At 39.4% G+C, this 24369-nt stretch overlaps 1 protein-coding gene across 1 annotated transcript in view; it reads right to left on the bottom strand.

Annotated features, from left to right (window-relative positions):
• LOC139108254 (fatty acid synthase-like) overlaps window positions 1-24369 on the bottom strand; it is a 215641-nt gene that overhangs the window by 100968 nt on the left and 90304 nt on the right. Inside the window, 1 exon segment of the mRNA XM_070666383.1 lies at window positions 14505-14665. Within this exon segment, the coding sequence (XP_070522484.1) occupies window positions 14505-14665 (161 nt within the window).

Genomic DNA, 24369 nt, shown 5'->3' with positions numbered 1-24369 from the left:
TATTTATTTATCTGTGGACGTTTACGGTGCCCATACGGTGCAAGCACGACCGTTGCACAAGGATTCACAGATGTCATAAAATTAAATGTCAAGTCAAGAGATCAAGAGATCAAGAAAAAAGCAATTAAACAAATTATATATAAAATTTAATATGTCAAACAATAATGTAAAATAAAATAATGCAAATGTAAATACAAAATTTAAGAAAAGAAATAGATCTTATCTGAATCTGCTTCGAGCAGAATAGGAGTGCTGGTCCGTACGTCGCTTTATTGCGATGGGTCGCAATTAACAAAAATATCTCGCCCTTCAGGCAGAAAATCGCTGGAACAAATACCTCGCCCCGCGGGTGGAAAATCGCTGGTATTAGCGCTCAGCCTGGCCAGGCTTGCTAAGGTTGTACGTCGTATTAGACTCAATCACACAGACCGGAGAAACAATTATCCGGAATATGTCAAAATACAATAAACCAATAAAAGCTGCTGTTACGTCAGGGATAGAAGTATTTTATGAGTTTGTTAACCGCTTCTCGGAAGCTTAGGAAAAGGCTCGAGAGCAGGAAGGGAGGAGGAAAAGATTTGGAGAATGACGTAACAGCCGATTCTTGCGTGGCGCGTATTTGGAGATGCCACGCGTAAACGCGCTAGGAATGGGTTCGAGTCGATTACGAGGAAGAGCTAGCGCGTTATATTGGTTCTTTTTAGGGAAAGAAATTTGTTTCTTATTCCCTGGGACAGAACCGGAGGTGATTTTTCGCAACAAGGAAATTTTGGTTAAATTGAAATAACTATTTCTGAGTTCTCAATTACGCAAGTTGACAAATTTAATATTGATAAAGTACAATATTGGAATATAAGAACAAATTAAACGAATTAAAAGAAAGAATTACAAAAAAAGAAAAAGAAAAAGGTCTTAATATTAAATAAATTTTAAACATTGTTTAAACTAAGTAGATACATTATGAGTAATAAAAAAATGATTGTAATGAATTTAAGTGTGAACACGTGTATTTACAAATGTGCATGATTTTCTAATGATGTTACTCCAGATCGATTTCTATAATTTCCGCATTTCGTGCGGTTGATTTTGGAAACACCTGATCAATGAGCCTGATCGGGGCTAAGAAGGGGAGTTCCACCCCGAGATAGTAAATAAGGATATTTTAATTAGGAGTCGCCCTCCTGGCTTTCCTCCTGATCTTTTCGGGATCGAAGTAGTCAGGGCCTATGGTATAAGCCCTTTCCGGGACAGGATCCGTCCACGGAGTGCAAGTTCTACGGAGGAGCTCGAGAAGAGGGTCTACGACCGCTCTCGGTTCCTCTTGCTCCTCGAGGAACTGTACACTCGGGGAGGGGGAAGGGGAATGATCCGGGCTGTCAGACTCTTGCCAAGAGACGGTTTCGTCCTTAGCAAAGAAGCCGACTTCCTCGGGTTCCCCAGGATAAAGAGTTGGTGACGGGATCGGAGAGGAGCATGCTCTAGGAGCAGCTCCAGGAGAAGGTTCGGTGGAATCTAAGGATTTGTCAAGAGTGTAGGAGGAAAAAGTAGGGCGGAACTGCTCCGACTCAGGCTCGGATGGCGTCGGAGTTTCTGATCGCGATGGTGAAGGTGTCCGGGGCGGAGAGCCTTTTTCAACTTCCGGGCACTCGCCGTTACACGGTGAGTTAGGAGGAGCGAAAGGAAGAGGCGACCATGACCGCTCTGATCTCCGTTTCGGAGGTTCGGGTGAGACCTCCCTTGACGCCGCCGCGAACAGGAATTGAATAAAAAAACTTCGGACTAGTTCTCTTAGTTCCCGAATCTTCCGGTTCCTCCGGGCACGACTTTTCTTAATTGACCGAAGATTGTTTGATTCCACTAAAAGGTTTCAATTTAGAATTGAATTAATTGAAATAATTATAGAGGAAAAATGTCAGGGCATTACGTCAGATTTCTCCTTCCGGATCTCTCTATACATCACCTTAGAGATTCTTCCAGTTTCTCTGACCGGATGGACCCTCACTCAAGCTAAGGTTTTGATAGTCACCATTTACTGGCGGCATATCGCAACCTCGACAAAAGGAAGGCCATTAACCAGGTCGAGTCATTGGAGAACTCGAAGGACTCAAGAGAGATGCCGGATTTGTGGAATGCGAACGGCATTCCGACAATACCCTCGTAATTCATTTCGGATGTATATATATTTATAATTTTTAGAATTTTAGTGGAACCGTTTTGAAGGAGAGGAGAAAATAAGGGTAAAATAAATGTTGAGACTTACTTCTTGTTGTCTTCGGTTGTTCTTGGACGAGTCCTTGACAATCTCTTTATTTGCTGAGCGTTCACAATGGTGTCACAAGTCACTTTTTAACTACAAGAGCGATTAATCGTGTGGAGATGATTCAGAGACTGAATGAGATTGAGTCTCGCCGAAACACGCGGTTTTATAACCTCGGAAAAGGGGAGGACTAGCGCCGGGTTTTCATTTTTGAAAAAGTCAGTGTTCTCATTTGCCAGCCGTGTCCCTCCACTTTTCCTTTTTCTTAATTATTGGTTATTCGGATTTTATCCCTTCTCTGATTTTCCTAAGCTCTAGTTTTCGCCCTTAGGTTTTCAATTAGTGGTGAGGAGTTCCCGATATCTATTGGCCCGAGAGAAAAGATTCGTTCATACTAATCTCCGCCCGCATGGCTTCCCCTTCCAACTTTCCAGAATATTGTCATTGACAGTTGGGAGAAAATTCTTAAAGGCTCATTTTCGTTATTACCGGGTCGTGTTTGTTTATGGGATCCTGTCGCGTGTCATATTCTTACGACCGCAGGACTTTCGCGCCTTTTGTTTGCTTATACTTCGGAGCCACGGTATAACTGCGATCTCAAGTGCTTCACTTATCGCCAGATATTCGATATTGATTCTAAATCGTTTTAGGTCCCTATTAGTTTAATATCTCTTGAAGAGTTTTCTGTTCAGATTTCCGTCGGCATCTATAGCGTGATTATTTTAAGTATAATTTAAGTATCCGGCGATAAGGATTTCAGAGTATAAATTATTTCTTCTGGAAGCTAGGAAGTTCTCTCTCGTCACCAAATAATCACGGTTTACCCCTTTTATCTAATTTATTGAACGCGTGTCGGAAAAAAGGAGATGTGGAGTCCGAGGACATAACACTGCTAAAGATATAAAAATAAACGAAAGAACCGAATATGACACGACACGGCGTGTACACTGAGAGACGATCGTCCAAAATATACTAATAATACAAAGAATAAGCAAAGCTGCAAAAGATACAAAAATGAATGAAGGAACCGATCGAGATACGGCACGGTGTACATACCACGAGAGACGGAAGAGCTCTGACTGTCTGATAAAATTGGGTGCTGGACCCTGGACCTTTTTTTATTATAATTATCTCCACGGGGAAAACCTTTAATAATTATTACCACGTTGTTAGAACAAAGTCCGCGGGATCAAAGTTTGTTTGCACCGGTGAATCAGTAACGATGTAAGTGGCGACATCCGACGGTGATCGTTGGAGTGAACCGCCACATATCAATCTAAGAAATCTGTTACATCTCGAATCCTTAGCAACAAGAAGCTCAAATGTAATCGGCAAGATTCTGCACGCGCGAAGCAAAACCGCCGAATTTGCAGAACCTCGCCGATCAGGTCACTCTGGAATTTTTGACCAACCGCGACGATTTGAGAACGTCGCGGTTGCCACCCACAAATTCCTGATTGCGATAATTTTTGACTTAGCAACAACTGAGTATATTAACGGCTGCTCGTAGGCCGCCGCGGACAGTTTTTACTCGATTAATCAACGAGGTACGTATTTGCATCCGTGAATCTAACATACGCTCAAGTGTAATACAAAAGAAAGCGCTGAAATAAGGACAACGATTAAATTACAAAGTGACTACATTTATTTGTATTATTACCCGCCAGAATACCGTCCGTTTAAAAAACAGACCCCACAGCACTGGCTGCGGTGCAGCAAGTCCTATACCATTTTGTAAAATTCTTAACCGTTTTTAAGAAAATAAATTATAATATCTAGTTTAAGAGCGACAAAGGAACTGCGAGTGAGTGAACGCGACAACCAGCGGCGCCATTGGTAGCCATTCGTCTGTCGCGTTCATTCACTTGCATATTTCTTGTTGCTCTTACGTCTATATGTTATATACACTTAAATTTTTTCTCAATAACGGTTGAGAATTTCACAAAATGGTATAAAACGTTGTAACGATGCACCCCGACGGTGCATCATTTCCGGCAGACGACCCGCCGATGCTGCCGAATCGACCAGCCGTCTGGCGAAGAGTATAGGGTGCGGGGCGCCCCAACATATTTTAATTCAAAACGAACGATGGAACACTGAGTCGTCCCACGACTAAGTCCAACGCGCGACTAAGTCCAACTTAGTCGAGCGACTCCGAACGAGCCCGAGCGAGCCGACGGCACGGCGGCTCCTCGTTCCGGACCGCGCCGCGACGGGAACCTAGCGCCGCAAGCGAAAAACATCGTCTTACCGCGAACCCCCGGCACCTACCCTTTTTGTATATAAAAAGGCGGTGTCGGGGCTGTCTGACATCGTTTCTGCTCCTTCCGCTTTCGAGCGAACACCGAGTCCGACACCGAGTAGAAGCATTCCCGGGGTAGAGCGAGCTCTGCCTCAACCAGGAACTCCTGGTGCTCACTCCAGCCTACGACAGATATCCGCGTGCTTTCCGGCTCGTGGTATAGAGATCACTCTGCCTCTTCCGAGTATTCTCGGTCCCAGGATAAGCCGCAATATCGCCGTAGCCTCCTATCTTCCTCTTGCGCCGTCAAGATCACCGGGGTAGAGTAATCTCTGCCTCGACTGAGATATTTCGGTTAATCGACGCTTTGCATGCGCTACCATTCCCACGCCCTACCATAAGCACGTGGCCGCGCCGTTTTGATACTTTGCGCAGTAAGACAATCGTTCCGCGCTTTAAATCCGCCGGCATCGATTTAAACCTTGTTAACGCAAAGCGTTTATACACACCGCGCTCTGTCTCGCTCATTCCGCGCCAACAACCGACGCTCTCACTCGGCGGTGTGATCGGACCGACCGCCCGCCGTTGTAAATATTGTACAGAACGCGTATCATTACGAGCCTCACCGCGCTTTAACTCCGTATTTACTAACTCTATCGCGATCACTTTCAATTATTAATTATTAATACTTTTAATTATTAATTTAATTTTTTATTTGTTTAAAAGATCGACCTATTTCTACTGGGTTAATAACATGTAATGAAAAACCCTGTATCATTTATGTTGCTTAGGTGTACAAACGAAGACTTAACAATCATGCAATATGAATTGAAGAAGAGGATGGCGTACTTCAAATTATAATTGAAAATCTAAAAAAGAAAATAGTGTATAACAAGAATAACAATCTGTGCACGTGTCATAATTGTGCCATATTGATCTTCGTGGTAAAGATGTTAAGAATTATGTACAAAAATTAGTGCAACATCTTTAAGTAAATAGCATTGTCAATTAGAAAAAGAACAAATACTTTGTGCGTTACGTAAATAAAATACGTTCTTAGCATATTCCCGAATCCACAATTTTAATTTTTCCCGCTGTCATACCGACATCGTGCAAGTTTACCGACGACTTTCGTAATCTCTTAAACCTGGAAAAATTCAGAAACGAGACGTCGACCAAATTATACAATTTGCGCCACAAAATAAAATTAAATGTAATTCTAACCAAAAACTGGTGACCGAACCAGCAAATGTATTTGTTGAAAAATAACTTTATATTAAAGTATTCATTATTAAAATGTGTTATATGATAATCCGGAAAACTGTAATATCGATATGTAAGTTACCGATCCGCGCCACGCTGTAAAACAAAAGAGTGATTAGGAGACGCGCACGTATTAGACATGTTAGAGCTTGCGAGTAAGTCCTACGTTCGTTTATAAACCCGCAGCCGGGGTAAGTTCATTTACTATAATAATTATAAGTACCCTTGTTAATAAGTTTTTTTTAATAAAGTTTTTAGAGAATTTAAACAATATAACAATTGGCGCAGTCGGTAGGACTGAAATTGGATAGAAATAAAAGCACGCGGATTGAGGTTATAATAACCGCGTGCGAGAATAAAAGCAAGCATGGCTCAATCGCAGTTAAAATTATTTGAGACGTTTGATATCTCAAAAGGAGAGGAAGTCAACAATTATTTCGAGAGGTTCGAGCTATACTGTGAGACCATGGAGGTTAAGCAGGAAAGACGACAGAAACTTATTCTCAGCAGTATTGGTGGAGATGCATATGCCCGATTAAAAACTTTGGTCACACCGAAGGACGTACGAGAGTGCAGCTATGAGGAAATTAAACTGGCTTTCTCAAAACATTTTAGTCCATCACGTCTAACCGTTATGGAGAGGCACAAATTTAGGGACAGGAAACAGCGAGAAGAGGAAAATTTTCGCGAGTACCTGGCTGATTTGAAAAAGTTATCCCTATACTGCAACTTTGGTGATAATACAAGACTCGAAGAGGAACTCATGGAGCAGATTGTAAGAGGCATCCGTAGCGACAAATTGAGAACATATTTCTTAAGCACAGCGGATCTCACACTGGAGAGAGTGATCAACAAGGTGCTAGCAGAGGAAAAGGCGGAAGGCGAAGCAAATGTGCTTAAACCAACAAGTAATGTTAGCGTTAATAAAATTACGAGAGTAAATGCGAGTTATCATAAAAAAAATACTGGTAAGAAAAGCGTTGAAAACCGAAATGACAAAGATAAAAAATTTGCGAACACGACTTCGGATACATTAATAATTAAGTGTTACCGTTGCGGAAAGACAGGGCATACACGAGCTAGATGTTTAGTAGATAAAAACATTAAATGTTTCGTTTGTAATAAGACCGGACATACAGCAAAAATATGTCGGTTTGCAAGTAATAAGGAAAATGTGCGTAAAAATGCGGAAGCTAATTATGTGTATATTAATACGATTGATAATGAGGTTAAACAAGCGCATTTCGAAAAGATATATGTCACCGTCCGTTTGAATAATAAGGATTGTAAGATGGAAGTAGACACAGGGAGTCCCATTAGTATTATTAGTAAAGAAGCATTTAAAAAGATTGCACCCCAAATTAAAAGACTAGAAAGAGTTAATTCGATTTTTATGTCGTATACTAAGGATAGGATTCCTATATTGGGTAAAGCAACAGTTCAAATTAAATATAAAAATCAGTGTAGCACAGGAGATATATATGTAGCTGACCGGGAACTCAACACTCTGTGCGGTAGAGAGTGGCTGTACAAATTTAAATTGGATTGGCCGGAAATTAATAATACTCAAGTATCTGATAATCTTAACGTTAAGAAAGAAGTAAATAAGCTAATGATGTCATACGCGGAAATATTTGAGGACACGATCGGTTGTATTAAAGGTATATCGGCAAATATACAAGTTAATAAAGATAGTAAACCGATTCATTTGGGACCACGTAAGGTACCGTACGCGTTGACTAAAAGAGTTAATAGTGAATTAGACAGATTAGAGAAACTTGGAATTTTGGAAAAAACTACGTTTTCTGAATGGGCAACTCCAATAGTTCCCATAGTAAAAAGTAATGGTAAAGACATTCGTATTTGCGGAGATTATAAGGTCACTGTTAACAAAAATATTATACCAGAATATTATCCGATGCCGCAAATAGAAGAAATACTGGCCTCTATGCAAAACGCACAATTTTTTGCAAAATTTGATATAAAAGAGGCATACTTACATTTAAAAACTAATGACAGTACAGCTAACCTACTTACAATAACTACGCAAAAAGGATTGTACCGCGTTAAACGATTATTGTATGGTATTACAAATGCGCCGGCCATATGGTAAAAAGTCATGGATGATTTGTTCAGAGAAATTCCGGGAATTAAAGTTTTCTACGACGATGTTAAAATAACAGCAAGCAATAAATTAGAGTTTATCGATAGGATTAAAAAATTTCTGGAAACATGCAAAAAGGTAGGAATTAAATTAAAGAAAGATAAGTGCGAGATAGATTGTGAGGCGATACATTATTTAGGTTACAAACTTGATAAGTTTGGATTACATAAAACTGAAGAAAAAATTGAAGCAATATGGAAAGCTAAAACACCGTCGAATGTATCCGAAGTCAAATCTTTTCTAGGTTTAGTTAACTATTATAACAGATTCATTAAAAATGCATCGAGTTTGCTGCATCCTATCTATGAGCTATTAAGTAAGGAAAAAGAATTCGTATGGACAAAAGCATGTGATAAGGCTTTCCAAGCAGTTAAAAAGGAAATAGCGAGCACGCGAATTTTATGTCATTTCGATCCACAAAAAGATATAGTTTTAGCGACAGATGCGAGCGCATATGGAATAGGAGCAACTTTAAGTCATCGTTTCAAAGACGGATCAGAGAGACCAATAGCTTTTGTTAGTAGAAGACTTAATAAAACAGAACGTAATTATGCTCAGATCGATAAAGAAGCTTTAGGAATATTTTGGGGAGTTAAAAAATTTTTTGATTATCTGTACGGACGAAAGTTTATATTGCAGACAGATCACAAGCCGTTGCAGGCAATATTCGCACCAAGCACTGCATTACCTGTAATGAGCGCAACAAGAATGCTACATTACGCGATATTTTTATCAGGTTTCTCATATCAGATTGAATACAGAAAATCTAATGATCATTCTAATGCAGATTTTTGCTCAAGATTTCCAGTAGAAAACGAAGAGAAGGAATATATGGATGAACCGATGATATTCGAACTTAATCAATTAGCAATGATACCAGTAACGGCTATGGAGATCGCGAAAGAAACTAAAAAAGATGTAGAGCTGTCTAAATTATATAAGGCAATTTTAAGAGGGGAAGGAAACGCGAACAATGCAGCTGAATATACAATACAACAAGGATGCATTATTAAAGGTATAAAAGTAATGATACCAAAGTCGCTTAAAAATAAGGTTCTTAAAGAGCTACATGAAGGACATGTAGGCACAACTAAAATGAGTGCAATCGCGAGGTCATACTGTTATTGGAAAGGAATAGAAGAGGATATTAAAGAAATAACAAAAACGTGCACTGCTTGTTTATCTGAAAGAAACAATCCGAATAAAGAGGTGGTACATCCATGGGAGTACCCAAGTACACCATGGTATCGAATACATATAGATTTCGCTGGACCTATTAAAGGTATATATTTCCTAATTATCGTGGACGCTTTTAGCAAATGGCTAGAAGTATATCAATTAAGCAAAATTAACAGCACGGTAACTATCGAATATTTAAGAGAATGTTTCGCTAGATTCGGAATTCCGGTGGTATTAGTTAGCGATAATGGTCCAAGTTTAGTTTCGGAAGAGTTTAAAAGATTTACAACAGAAAACGGAATTAAACATATTACAAGCGCACCGTATCATCCCAGTTCGAATGGCCAAGCAGAGCGTTGCGTACAGACGATTAAAATAGGTTTAAGAAAATTGTCAAACGAAGGCGGATCTTTACAGACAAAACTAGCGAATTTTCTGATTAATTACAGACGAGCACCACATAGTGCTACAAAAGAAAGCCCAGCTCAGTTAATGTTTCAGAGAAACCTTCGTACGCGTTTAGACTTACTTGTTCCTAGTGTTAAGGAAAGAATGTTACAGTATAATGATAAAATGTATGACAGATATAACAAGAAGAAATCAGTAATACAAGTAGGCGATTTAGTACAATTTCGAATGTACAATAATAAGCAAGAGAAATGGCAAGTAGGACACATTATAGAAAGTCAGGGATCCTGCGTGTATATTATCAAATCTGGCGAGAAAAGTTTTAAAAGACATAGCGATCAGATTATTAAAATACAGAGTGAGAAAAGTGATAACCGTAAAGAGGAAAGAATTATTGAGGATGATACAGAAGTACAAGAAAGGGCTGCGAATGACAATGATCAGGATCAAGCGGACAGTAATGAAAATGTAGAAGAGAATGAGGATGAAGATGTTGTTGAGGAGAATCAAAGAGAAGTCGTTCGTAGATCTCAAAGAGTCAGATTCAAGCCACACCGATACTCTCCGTGTGAATATCTATAAGTTATTTAAGATAATTCGTGATATTGGGGGAGGTGTTATATGATAATCCGGAAAACTGTAATATCGATATGTAAGTTACCGATCCGCGCCACGCTGTAAAACAAAAGAGTGATTAGGAGACGCGCACGTATTAGACATGTTAGAGCTTGCGAGTAAGTCCTACGTTCGTTTATAAACCCGCAGCCGGGGTAAGTTCATTTACTATAATAATTATAAGTACCCTTGTTAATAAGTTTTTTTTAATAAAGTTTTTAGAGAATTTAAACAATATAACAAAATGTGTGTTATGCAGTAATTTAATATTATAAAAATAAAACGTGCTTTATCAATTAGAGTAGTAATATGTTCCTCGTAGACAAAAAAAGAAATTAGAATAAATCATATGCATGAATCTGTAAGAAATTGTATCCATAGATTAAGAACAAAGAAACAAAAGAGCCAGCGGGCCACTGAATGAACGAAAGCATCTCAGATGCAATTAGGAAGCCTTTCATGTAACATTGTACGGTCCGGTCAAGATTAGAAAATAAAACTAAAGTGTATCTCTTTTGTTAATCTCATTTATTATATTAAAGATATAAACTGTTATTTTATCCAAATTTATTTATCCAACTCTTCAGTATTACACCGCTTTGAATGTATAAGAAAGTATAGGCTAATTAAACAGAGAAGAATTAAATGTTAAAATGCGATAGAATTTGTTGAAATACTAGTAGAAATGTGAGTAAATTTATACCTAAAGAATATTAACAAGATAACGTGATTAACACATCTAAGTAGAATACGTGACAATAAGACTTATACGTGACTAAAAATAAGATTGACAATCAATACTAGAATTAAAATAAGACGGCAGAGAAAGTCCCTATGTATTCCAAAGGAAGAAAGCCAAACAATGTAAAGGTATTTACTCACAAGTCGCATCTGAGTGTAAATTTTTCTGTAATAATTCTGCTATTTTGCCAATATTGTTTAATTGCTATTGTTGTTTTTCTGTGTTTAAGCGCTCATTGTATTCAGGGCTTGTGTTGTTCACAGTTGTAATCAATAAAAATACTTTCCAGTAAAATCCTGAAGTAAAAATATTATTCGTCAACCACCTATCCACGTCTACTTGATTTTAACTGAATTAAATAACAGTGATAGGATTGAATAACAACAGCAAAAATTGTATCAAATAACATTTGTATGAATAACACTAATACGAAGTGAATTCGTATCATCACTTGATTGTAGTTACAATAAAAGAGATATCGAAGTAAAGAGGAAAAGAAGTAAAGTTAAGAAAAAGAGGTTAAGGGAAATTTGTAATAAAATATGGAATGAAGAGGGATTCTCTTGGGATTAGAAAGTGAGAGTAGTAGTGCTGATAATAAAAAAGAGCAGGGAGGAAAAGACAAAAGATTATAGAGGAGTTATATTAACGCAGACGGCATACAAGGTGTATGCGGCAGTGCTGGCGAAAAGATTAAGAAAAGAAAAAAAAAGATAAGGGGATTCTATCACAGAGTCAAATGGGATTTAGGAGAAAAAGAGGAACAAAAGATCAGATCTACGTGCTCAATTATTTGATAAAAAAGAACGTGAGAGAACAAGGAGAAAAAATGATAATAACGTTTGTAGAGACAGTGTTAAGTCAATCATGAATTTCGTGCTTAAGCATGGGTTTCATAACTAGATGGCACGAGTGTTCCTCCTTAACAACAGTTTTGTTGATTCTCTTAGCGACGCTCTGGCGCGTTTTTCTTTACTGTTTTTATTATTACTTCTTCTTGTGAGATTGTACAGCACGCAGATACATTTTAAGTAAAAGTTTCGTTCAGTTTATACAGTGACTGAACTATTTGATCAAATGTTTGATTATTGATCAAAATCGCATCAAATTTTTTAAAATAAACAGTGAAGAAAGAAAACTGTTAATTTTTTATTAAAATTAGTTAGTTTTATACAAAATTAAACGGATGAAATTAAAAAATAATGGTTCCATTTGTACTGCATCCTAAAAGAATGAAAAATGGCATTTGATCAAATAGTTCACTTTAAATAGTTTCCTTAAACTAAAGCCATTTTTTTCTTACATTTTAATATTTGGTGTAGCTTCCTTTTGCATTAATAACTGCTTTAATTCTACGAGGCATTGATTGTATCAAATTAATACAAGTGGACGCTGGAATTGAATTCCACGCAGCAACTACACAACGACGTTATCTTTCAACACGATAACGATCCGAAACACACTGCTCGGATCACCACCCAATGGCTCCAAAGTCAACGATTCCTAGTGTTGGGTTGCCCTCCACAGTCTCCAGATCTGAACCCGATTGAACATCTCTGGGGTGAGCTCAAGAAATCTTTGACTTTGGAGCCTCGTTGTACGACGTTGGACGAACTATGGAATCGCACAAAAGCTGCGTGGAATTCAATTCCAGCGTCCACTTGTATCAATTTGATACAATCAATGCCTCGTAGAATTAAAGCAGTTATTAATGCAAAAGGAAGCTACACCAAATATTAAAATGTAAGAAAAAAATGGCTTTAGTTTAAGGAAACTATTTAAAGTGAACTATTTGATCAAATGCCATTTTTCATTCTTTTAGGATGCAGTACAAATGGAACCATTATTTTTTAATTTCATCCGTTTAATTTTGTATAAAACTAACTAATTTTAATAAAAAATTAACAGTTTTCTTTCTTCACTGTTTATTTTAAAAAATTTGATGCGATTTTGATCAATAATCAAACATTTGATCAAATAGTTCAGTCACTGTATATCCAAAATTTGCTCTTATTATTTATAACCTTTTAACAGACAGGATAGACAGAAGAAGATTGGGAAGTCAAAATGTAACAAGTAATATGAAAGAATAAAGGGGGAAGGGATACTGAGATATTTGAAAAAGGAATGAAAGGACGAAAGATGGCAGAGAATAGCAAGATATTGACTGGGACAGAAAATGAAAGAGAATAGATCCTGGAAAAGGTAAAAAAATAGAAGGTGAATGATATGTTGGGGAGAAGAGGAAACATGAAAACATATCTGCACAGGATGTATGAACTGGGGAGATAAAACGGGATAAAAGAAAATAGTAATAAAAATTTTTGAAAGACACAGGGTAGGAATAAGGGTGGATGAGAAAGTTGGAAGAATAAAGGAAAAGATGTGGATTAATTGAGAGAATTTGGCGTGAAAAAGAATGAATGAATATAGTCAGCGATGTTGCACCCGGAGCGGTGCACGGGGTCCGTCCTCCAAATATTACACGTTCACGGTGTATATGGGTGACGGTTTAATAAATAAATATATTGTTTAAATACGTGTGTCGCCTTTATTTATCCTTGCAGACTTCGAGAATCGGTAACTGAGTTACGAGTCGCTAGCTCGTACTCACTAACTGACTTGCACGAGCTTCGGAGCTCGTGCATTTTATATTATTAATTCTGGTCTTGTCAGCGAAATAGTAGAAGGAAGTAGCCGCGTGCCCTACTGCCTTCTGCTGATAGCGCGCGATGACGAAAAGCTGACAAGACTGCTTCTTAGGCTCAGCAGATTCCAACGGTTTGGCAATCTACTGAGTTGTGTATAAAAATGTAGCGCACGCGGCGGTCAATGACCAGCGTGCGCTGGCGGGTTACAACAGCGATGTTACACCGCAAGGGTGCTGTGGGGTCCGTTCTCCGGACGCAGATGTAGTCGGAAGAAATAAATTAGACTTCTTTAGATATTATGGCACTCTTTATTTTAATTCCTCTTTAATCAGTAGCACAGTAGTTTATTTCGCACGATTTTAATTACGAATGACCCGTTCGGGCCGCGAGTCCTCATATTTATAACTTGCTGTTGCTAAGTTGAAATTCTTAGCAATCAGCAATTCGCGGGTGGCAACCGCGAGCCTTCTTGGAGCGTCGCGTCCCGACCGGAAATGTCGGGTTACCTTGATCGGCGATATTCTGCCGATCTAGCTAAACTGTCGCGCGCGTGCTAGGTTTCGACGTTATTCTCGAGCCTTTTGTTACCAGGGGCTCGGGATATAACAGCGATATGATGTGTGGTTCTCTCTCTCTCTTTCTCACTCTCTCAGATGATAGTTTTGATAGTTATTTTGTTATATTATTATAGGATGGTTTAGAGATGTATTTTTATACTTAGGAAGATAGTAAAGATATTGTATAATGTGATTAATAAGAAATATAAAAATACAAAAGTTTATAAGCGGAGTGGAGGCAATGTACCCCGTGACTAAATAGCTAAAAGCACTTCTATTCAACTACATTAACAAAAATTTTTTTTAAAAGTATAAAAAAAATTTTTGTTAATTTTTATTTATTAATTTTGTAATACAAGTTAAATTTTATCATATTTTTAATGTAGCAAAATATATTAAAATGTTTAACCAAAAACAGTATTTTACCTGTGTTCCAATAATTCCCAATAATAAGTTAATGATATTATTGAAAATGTTTTCTTCCGTATTTGTTAAAACGTCTGTGAGTAGTATGCCATACGATTTCAAAGCATTATCACAATTTTTAATTGCCTTAGAAAACACTGGGAACTTTATTAGCGAGCGACCTGTTAATATTCAATTGCAATTATCAAATATTTGCTATAAGTATCAACATTCATATTTACATCGTGTCCTACGGTTTTCCTCAACTAACAAAGGGATAAAACTTAATGAAATGAATCAAAAAGTCCCATACTACTTTGGACTATTGCAATAATAATTGAGATTTGATTTTATCGACAGAAGCAATTGTTATGTTTAAATTGTTGTATGTCAGACTTAAACAACGATTGAAATAGGTGATTAATGAGTTGCAAGAAATGTAGCAATGCTTTGTTTCGCCGTTGTTAGAATAGCAATGCAATACATCTGACTCATGTTGTCTTGCAATCAATTAATTGTCTAATCCTTCAATGAGTTCGACGTGTTATACTTGCGAGCGTAGTGATCGTTTCTATCGATACGCCCTTATTTGTTTTGTTACAAAAAATTTTATTAAATTATATCTAGATTATTACAGAAAAAAGGTTACATAGCGTAAAAAAAAGTAATGTGATGAATTTTTTGAAGAAATTATTATAGATATCAATTAAAATTTTGTTTGTTATATTACGTTTTCTTTTAACTTTATCAAAATTATTTTTTTATTGCTTACAATTTACGTACTGTGGAAATGTGTGTATTTTTGTCGAACGTACATTTTAATTGGCGTGCACTCTAGCAAAATTCTAAGTGAATTTTTATAGGTAATAGTACTGTGCTCTGAATAATCTGTATCCAAAAACAGAAATTGAGTAACTTTGAGAAAAAAATAACCAAATTTTTTCTACTTTGCGTGCAAAATAAATATTAAAAATTAACAGTAAAATTTTACATATAAGTTCTGTATAAAAAATGAAATTTACTGGATAAGTTATGCTACCGCTGAGGTGACAACGCGGTTGTGGCCGGTTACAGAAAAATGATGAAGAAGCGGGTGTTAATCCTTCGATACAATTATCAAGTCACTCAGAGACAACGTGATATGCACGTGACCACGAGATAATGTTAACGATGAGTTTCCAGTTGAGTGAACAATGAGTTAAATCTCTCTATTACTAATCGATCGATTTCGCAATGAGATGTAACTTCAAGCGTAATTATATGAATTATCACGAGAAATAGTCTGCAAAGTCGGATTAGCTACTGAGCACAAGGTTCAACACGCCTCGTGCTGCCGGATGAATTCTTCCAAATGATTCTGTTAATGAGTCTTTCTGAGTTGCACACGCCAATGATTTTGATGATTCCACATGATGAGACAATGACATGAGTCAAAACTGACAAGATTATTGAGGAAGCACACTGCACTCTTGATGCACACGAAGCAATTTTTACACAGCAAGTGAGACAATAAATAAGGCTCGAGCCGACAACGCTTTCGAGAATCGGAATCGATAATCGAACGACGGATTGATATTGATCGATCGCCGGCGATCAGTCACGAGGTGCTGTCTTGATAGCGAGACTTATTAATGCAATCTTTTTGCAAGTTTATTTAAAGCACATTACTATTACCTATTAAAATCCACTTTAAACTTCTTTTTAGGACTTTTTGATTTATTGTACTAAGTTCTACTTTTTTGCGAGTACTATTAGTAAAACCATGCGACAATCTGTATACTAATATTAAATGGATATATAAGATAGTCCGTTTAAGTAAAACCACTTAAATATTTCAAAAAATACATATCAGATTGAAAAACTAAAAATACATATTTAATATTTTTTCAGAATCTATTAAATGGTTTTAAAAGTAACCCACTTCTAGTTCTTCTTGAGGGTGGGGCAGGGGTTACTTTAAAATTTAAAAAATAAACTTTTCTCTTTTATTGCAGATTCGGATTCTACAAGAAAAAAATGTAGCTTAATTGAAACTTTTTTTATTTCAGATAGATAGTGCTGCAATTAAAAAAAAAATTTTGCATATATCAGAATATCTAAAGAAACACCTCGGATTGAGAAATTTTGAATAAAATTTATTATTTTTCTAATTTTTTAAATTATTTTTATTGATTTTGTATTATAAATGTAAACAAAATATTTTATTGCACTAACAAGAGAAGATTAGGAATGGCGCCGTCGCCTATTGCGCACACTCACCGGCAGCTTTCTTGTCGCATTTACATTAGACAAAGTAATTTTTTTCTTAATAATGGTTGAGAATATTATAAATTAGTATAGGATTATTTTATTTATGTTTCTAATATGTATCTAAATCCACGGTGCGATCCACTTGTGGTGGGACACCCTGTATATATGTATATTAAAAATAAAAAATGTCGGAAAAATTTTTTATTTGTATGTTTGTAAGCTATTTATGCTTCAAGCGAGAGGATGGTCCTTTGTTCTTTAAAAGAGAATGGTCTTTTGTTCTTTCGGAATAAAGAACACTTTGGTGGTTCTTCTAAACTGGAGAAATATTGTGTTTTGAGAATAATATGTACAATGTATTAAAATTGAAATCGCATTATTAATCTAAAGATGCAGTTTTAGGTTCTTACCTGAAGAAAACGGAACAAAAATATTATGTCGTTACTTAACTACGTCTTTACAATTATTGTCTTCTACATGAACTGTCATCATTAACTAACCTAATTACAATTTGTTATAATTGCCTAGTCATGGGCGCTGGAGCGTCTTTCGTACTATTTTAATAATACTATTGATCGGTTTCTATTATATCGACCATCGTGGTGTACAAAAGAAACTATACCTCACTTTACATGTTTATATGATGAATATCATCTAGGGTCATATAAGATTGAATAATACCATTTTTTATTTTTAATATATAGGGTGTTCAACATAAGGTTTCGCTCCTAAAAACTGTACGTAGGCATTGAGACTACAAGACAAAAAATCCAATACCATTTTACCAAATTTGTAATTGTTGTCGAGTAAGAAAATAAAATTTCTCGGCGATCTAGCGCGGAAAACGCTATGAGTCGGACGGGGCAGACAACGAAGGGGAAAAAGATAAGCGGAATCATTGTCTGATAACAATTGCTTAGGGGTAATAGGCGAAATCAACGAGCAACTATTGTCGCGCAATAATTCCGTATCCTCCCTTTAACGTACCTACATCGTTGTGCCCGACTCATAGTATTCTTGACGCTAGTTTGCCAAAAGACTTTATTTTCTTGCTCGATAATAATTATGAATTTTGCAAAATGGTACATGACTTTTTGTTTCATTTCTCATTGCCTATCCACAGTTTTCGGGAGCGAAATCTTATGTAAAATACTTTGTATGCAGGGTGATTCAAAACAAGTATAAAGTCCTTGAAGGTACATGTCCTGAAAAGAATTCTAAGATAATTTTTTTATTTGTAAAAATTTATCTGAAGCCCAGTTTTCGAATAAATAAATAAAATATTTTACGACTCATCGATCGGATCCATGTGGTAGCCAGAGACGTCGCAATTCATCGTCAGATGGTAAAAAGTCCGAGGCAATTAGTTTTTACGCACGATACACGAAACGTTCACTAGTTTACACGCATTTGATTAGAAAGTACATGCAAACAAAGCAATCGATATTATTAATTAAATATTATTAATAACAGTTGCTTTCCATTTACCTTAGCACTCAGATAATTCTGTGAGAATTCTGTGAGAATTGTCTGAGTGCTAATGTAAATAGAAAGCAACTGTTATTGATAGTATTTAATTAATAATACCGATTGCTTTGTTTGCATGTACTTTCTAATCAAATGCGTGTAAACTAGTGATAGTTTTGTGTATCGTGCGTAAAAACTAATTGCCTCGGACTTTTTACCATCTGACGATGAGTTGCGACGTCTTTGGGTACTTCATGGATCCGATCGGTGAGTCGCTAAATATTTTATTTATTTACTCGGAAACTAGGCTTCAGATAAATTTTTACAAAAAGAAAAATTGTCTTAGAATTCTTTCCAGAACACGTACTTTCAGGGATTACATACATGTTTCAAATCACCCTGTATATGTATAACGTATGTACAATTATAAAATAAATGAAACGAATAACACAAGAAACAATATGTTTATTCGTATAATTTTTGTTGTCAGCATTTTTTAATTAACCTGTTGTATAATTATTTACTAATTATTTACGCCTCGAGCTGGTAAGCGCGAGTGTGGCCGGATCGTTTCGAGCGAGAAGGCAGAGGACAAGTTCATCGACGGGGGAGAGTCACGCAGGCACCGTGTGCTAGCGCACGTGGACGCACAATGAATAGCCCTTGAGTGTTTCTAATGAGTTACAAAATGTTTCTGGGAAATAAATTTCTTTGAGTGTCTTGCTTCACAATGGACTAATAATTAACACGCACAATTCTATTAATTGTTACAGGCCATGCACGTGAGAAGCTGCCGATCTACTGAGCACAAGATTCAACGTGCTGCGTGCTGATCGGTGAGTGTTTTTGAGTTGCACGCGGTGATTTCAGTCGTTGATGAATGAGCTCGATGAGACAAAGCCGATGAGTCGAACACAATAAATAAAAGTTAATGAGAAATTGATAGCACACTACACACTTGATACACACGAGGCACACTTGATAAACTCTGTACTATGATTAAAAGAAAAAGACAGGCGAGCTGGAATCGCCTTTGAGAATCGGAGGCGATAATCGAACGCCGAATCAATATCGATCCGGAGTAATCGTGTAGGCACACCTGGCCTATGACCCCTGGCTCGCTGCCATGTTGTACCACCGAGTGGGGATGACGTATAGAAGCGTAAGAAATTCCTCTCGCTCGCTTTAGCTACTAGCGTCGATTTTCACTTTACATAGAGATACTCTCTAGAGTCAGTCGTTACTTAGCACGATTAGAAACGGCTCAGTAATACGATTCTTCTACTTAAATATATATTGTTATTTAGTTAACGTCTCCCACTCTGGAAGCCACGAGACCTTGCCGTTGATGAATGGGCTTAGCCGGGAGGATGAAGGGGATCGCGCCCGTCACCAACTAATTTGGTGACGGACGGGATTCCGTCGCCTGCCTCACGGCGAGTAAAAGAGCCAACGGGGCGTACTCTGCTGTATCGGCTTAGTCCGCCCCGAGTGTGACTGAAGAGAAACCGTATAAACGGGCTCTTCTCGGTGCATGGGACTCTCTGCGAGGAGAGTATGAATGAATGTGAAAACGTGGGGCGGGTTATTCTACCGGGGACTAAGGAGTGGCTCACCCAAGCCAAGGTGTTCGGACCCTGCCGAAGGCTGCGTGGCGCAGGAGGAGCTGCGTCTTGAACGGTAACTTCTGAACACCGGGCGAAATCTAAGAGTAAGAAGCCAAGCCCCGGGCAACGCGGCTCTGTCCGGGTGATACCGTGCTTTCGAAACACTCGTAGAATCTACATGGAACCGAACAAAATTGAAAATATAAATTTAGATAACACCCTTTAGGGCGAAGCCTCTGAAGAGAGCTTTCGACCAGAGGAAAATCTTGGGGATGGGACGGGTCCCTCGGAGGACCGTCCCAAAACCAAAAATAAACGAAGCGGGGCTGCGAGGTGCCGTTTAAAGAAGCAGCTGCAGGGGGAAAAGGGGGGAGCAACAAGTGACTCCCCTGGATTAACTCTGCTTAGGAAGCTGCTTAGGAAGGGAGGGTGGTAGGGCCTGGCCTGGAATGTGCAAACGGACCAGATCGGACCACACGACTCCTAGTCCCAATGACTGCCGGGGCAAGAGACCTAAGGTCACTGACCAGGGATCATATGCCCAGGCAGCCAAGGAGATTGTCAGATTAGCCTTCGTATTAGAGGGCTATTCTGACAAGAAATTGGGGACTAAGGAGGTCGCCTGGATCAAGAGAGTGATCCGGAAGAGCATTCTCCAGCTTCCGGAGGGCACGAGGGCTCCGACCTCTTCCGGGTCGTGGGAGAGACAGGGCTCTCGTGTTCGCCTGCACCGACAAGGAGACCAGGAACTGGCTGAAAAGCCAGGCCTTGGGCTTCAAGTTGGAGGCGGGCTCTCTGCGTGTGCTGCCGGCGGGGGAGTTTCCAAAGCGCTACCGCTTGGTGGTGCACGTAGAGCTGGGGCTGTCTGCCCAGAAAGCCTTGAGATTCCTGGACAGACAGAACAAGGATCTCGAGGCCGGGGAGTAGCTTGTCACCCGGGGAAGCGGAAGGGGAAACGAAACAAGCTCCCATTTCGCTTGCCTGGTAGGCGGGACATCGCTCGAGGCACTGAGAGCCTGTGGGTTTAGGCCCTTCTGCGGGACGGGTCGGGCGGCTGTAAAGCTGCGTGACAAGGACCGCAAGAAGGGTCCTGATAAAGGGGAAAGACGGTTGGGAAGGCTGAACCGGCTTAGAAATGGCCGGGCTCGGCTAATAACCCAAATTAACTTGCACCATAGCAAAAGCGCCTCGGCGATCTTAGCCAAGAGCATGGCTATAGTGCAAACAGTTATAGCATTAATACAAGAGCTTTGGCTCATAAATAATGCTGTAAAAAACTTGGGAGGATGTAGCAAATTATATTATGCCCGCTCAAGCACCAAGCCTAGAACTTGTATTTTGGTAAAAAAACTTGATGCAGTTTTAGTTCCACAGGTCAGCGACGGAGACCAGACGGTGATACGGATCGGACCTTGCAACATCAACGGAAGGACCAGAGAATTGTACATCGGGTCCGTCTACATGCCTTATGTGGCGACCGCTCGCGCTAGCCGCTAGGTGGCCACAAGAGCGTAAGTGTCACCCACATGCAAAATAAGTTTTACCCCTGGATATAAGGACACGCTCCATAGGGGGTTTTTACGATCCATCCTGCCAAGGTGAAGCATCGAAAGATAGCTCCCGAGGTATTTTGAAATATCGTAAGCTCAGCCTACTTCCTATGGAAAACCGCTCCGCTTCTCTGGAGGAAAAGCAGGTCCCAAGGAAGAAAACTAGACGCAGCCGGAAGTAGAAAACACCGATCACTCCGGCAACAGTTAGCAGCAGTTCTCCTAATAGTACCACTTCTTCCGCTTTGGCCGATACCACCGGAGCTACTGTCGCCACCGCACTCACCATTCGGAAAGCCAGCTGAAAGAAAACCTACCAAAGGACTCACCAAGACGAAGCTCACGGCAGAGCTACCAGCCGCAACTCTTCCCGGACCACCTCCGAAGAAGCCTCTAACAGAAGAACTAGTTGTTCTTCAAATTAGATCGATCCAGCCGCCGATCAAAACAAAGCCTCTTGACCCAGGAGTCTTCTATAGAAAGTGGATTCTACATCCAATCGATCTTCTACCGATTAAGAATCAACGGCGGATATTCCACAGCAGCGTAGCCAGGCAGACAGAGCCACTTTTCCCTGAGGTCTCTAACGCTGAGACACAAACAGAGACAGACCAGAGAGATTCGTGAATTTTGCCTGGGGACGAGCGCTGGGGGCCGATCCGGGTGATATTAACTGCACCATATATCAGCTTTAGAGAACGCCGTCTGCAATAAGCAGCGGCATTTTTGAACACGCCTCAAATACGAGGCGCACGAGACAAACCTAAAGATAAATACCTTACCTTGTAAATATATCTTATCATACCTGTAAATAAATCCTACCAACATTTACAACTTAATACCTTTCCTGCGAACACCCTGGCAACTTACACCCTACAACTCTCCGGAACCACCGCCGCAGGAAAGCGTGAGTAAACTGGTCGAAATGGCCAGGATCGAAAAATGCGAAATACTTTTGGGTTGTGACATAAACTCCCATCACTTAAGTTGGGGGAGCACGAATATCAACCCAAAAGGAAAGAATTTACATGAATTTATTGTTAGGTCAAAGCTGATCATCCTCAACCAAGGCAATGACTTCTTCATGGACTCAAGGAGACAGGAAGTTATAGATATAACGCTTTGCACGAGTGATCTGGCGGGCTTGGTGAGAGACTGGAGAGTCTTAAATAAACTTTTGAGATTGGACCACCGAAGCATACGCTACACCCTGCAAGCGGAAACGGAGATAACATGGGAAAGGAACCCAAGGCAGACCAGGTGGGAGGACTACAGGGCGGAATTAACTGCCCAAGTAATCAGAATCCCAACCAGATTCCACACTAAAAAATAATTTAGACAAAGCAGCACAGAGCGTTGGGGAGGTAATAATCAAGGCTTATAAAAACAATTGCCTGGAGAGACAAAAAAGTGGTAAGACCAGGGTCGCATGATGGAACCAAAAACTGAGAAAGCTCAGATCGACCACAAGATGTCTCTTTCATAAGGCAAAAAACACTGGACGAGCTGCCCACTGGGAGAGCTTTAGGCAAGCTCAAAGGGAATACAGCAAAGCCATTATCAAGACCAAGCGCAAAAGCTAAAGGAAATATTGTAAAACTATCGAAGGAACAGCAGAAGCTTCGAGACTAAGCAAAATCCTCAGCACAAATGATAAATCGCATCTGAGCTGTATAAAACTACCAAATGGCAAATTTACGGATAACGTGTAAAGCACATTAACACACTTAATGAAAGTCCACGTTCCAGGCTTGCAGACGAGTCAAAATAAGGCAGGTTACACAGGAGAGAAGCCTAGGGATATCCACAAGTCCAAGGAATGGTCACTGGCAGCCAAGATCGTGTATCCTAAAAGAATAAAATGGGCAGTAAACTCATTCGGCCCTTATAAAGCAGCGGGACCAGACGGCATATTTCCGACCCTATTACAAAAGAGTCTGGGGGTGCTGATGTGCACTAACAAAATTACTCAGGGCTAGTATAGCTCTGAGATACGTTCCAAAAGCATGGGGAGGAACTAGAGTAGTTTTCATACCCAAGACGGAAAGAAACGGGCACATAGTGGCCAAAGACTACAGACCCATCAGCCTAACCTCCTTTGTTTTAAAGACACTGAAGAGACTAGTTGATGGATATCTGAAAAGAGGGCCATTGATCCAACACCCGCTGGCCCCCTGTTAATACGCCTACTGGGAAAGCAGGTCGACGTAAACAGCACTGCACCGACTAGTGGGGCGGATAGAGGGACAGCTGAAGGATTAGGACTATGCACTGGGAGTCTTTTTGGACATTGAGGGAGCTTTCGACAGCACCTCATATAAGGTAATACAAGAAGCCCTGACCAAACATGGAATATCGGAAGCACTGAATGACTGGATCCAGAGTATGCTTGCGAACAGGAGACTGAACGTTGAACATAGGGGAGTATCAGTTCAAGGAACACCCACAAACGGATGCCCACAGCTAGAAATGCTTTCTCCACTGCTGTGGAGCATTGTAATAAATAAACTGCTGAGCAAACTAGAAGCAGCGGGAGTCCTGACTTATGGTTATGCAGACAACATAGCCATAATAGCAAGACGGAAATTTCTACCGATCCTTGGGGAGCTCATAGAAAGAACACTCAAAATCACACAAAACTGGTGTCAGGCTAAGGGACTGACGGTTAACCCCGAGAAGACCTCAGCCATAATATTCACCAGAAAATACAAACCAGAACCCATTAGGCCTATAAAACTGTGGGGGAAGGAATTAAACTTCGTAACGACGGTGAAATACTTAGGGATTTTACTAGATACGAAACTGAACTGGAAACTCCATTTGGAGGATAATAGAAAACAGTTCTACACGGCCTTTTGGGCCTATAGAAGGACACTAAGAATATCCTGGAGCCTTAAGCCGAGGGTGGCACTATGGCTGTACCAAGCCGTGCTATTATCCAGGCTTACATATGCAGCAATGGTATGGTGGCCCAGAGTGGGAAAGGTGGAGACGAAAAATCTACTGAAGAGC

This window comes from Cardiocondyla obscurior, linkage group LG14 (assembly GCF_019399895.1).
Source record: "Cardiocondyla obscurior isolate alpha-2009 linkage group LG14, Cobs3.1, whole genome shotgun sequence".
Classification (NCBI taxonomy): domain Eukaryota; kingdom Metazoa; phylum Arthropoda; class Insecta; order Hymenoptera; family Formicidae; genus Cardiocondyla; species Cardiocondyla obscurior.
The sequence above is the reverse complement of the archived record's forward strand: the minus strand, read 5'-3'. Positions and strand labels throughout refer to the sequence as shown.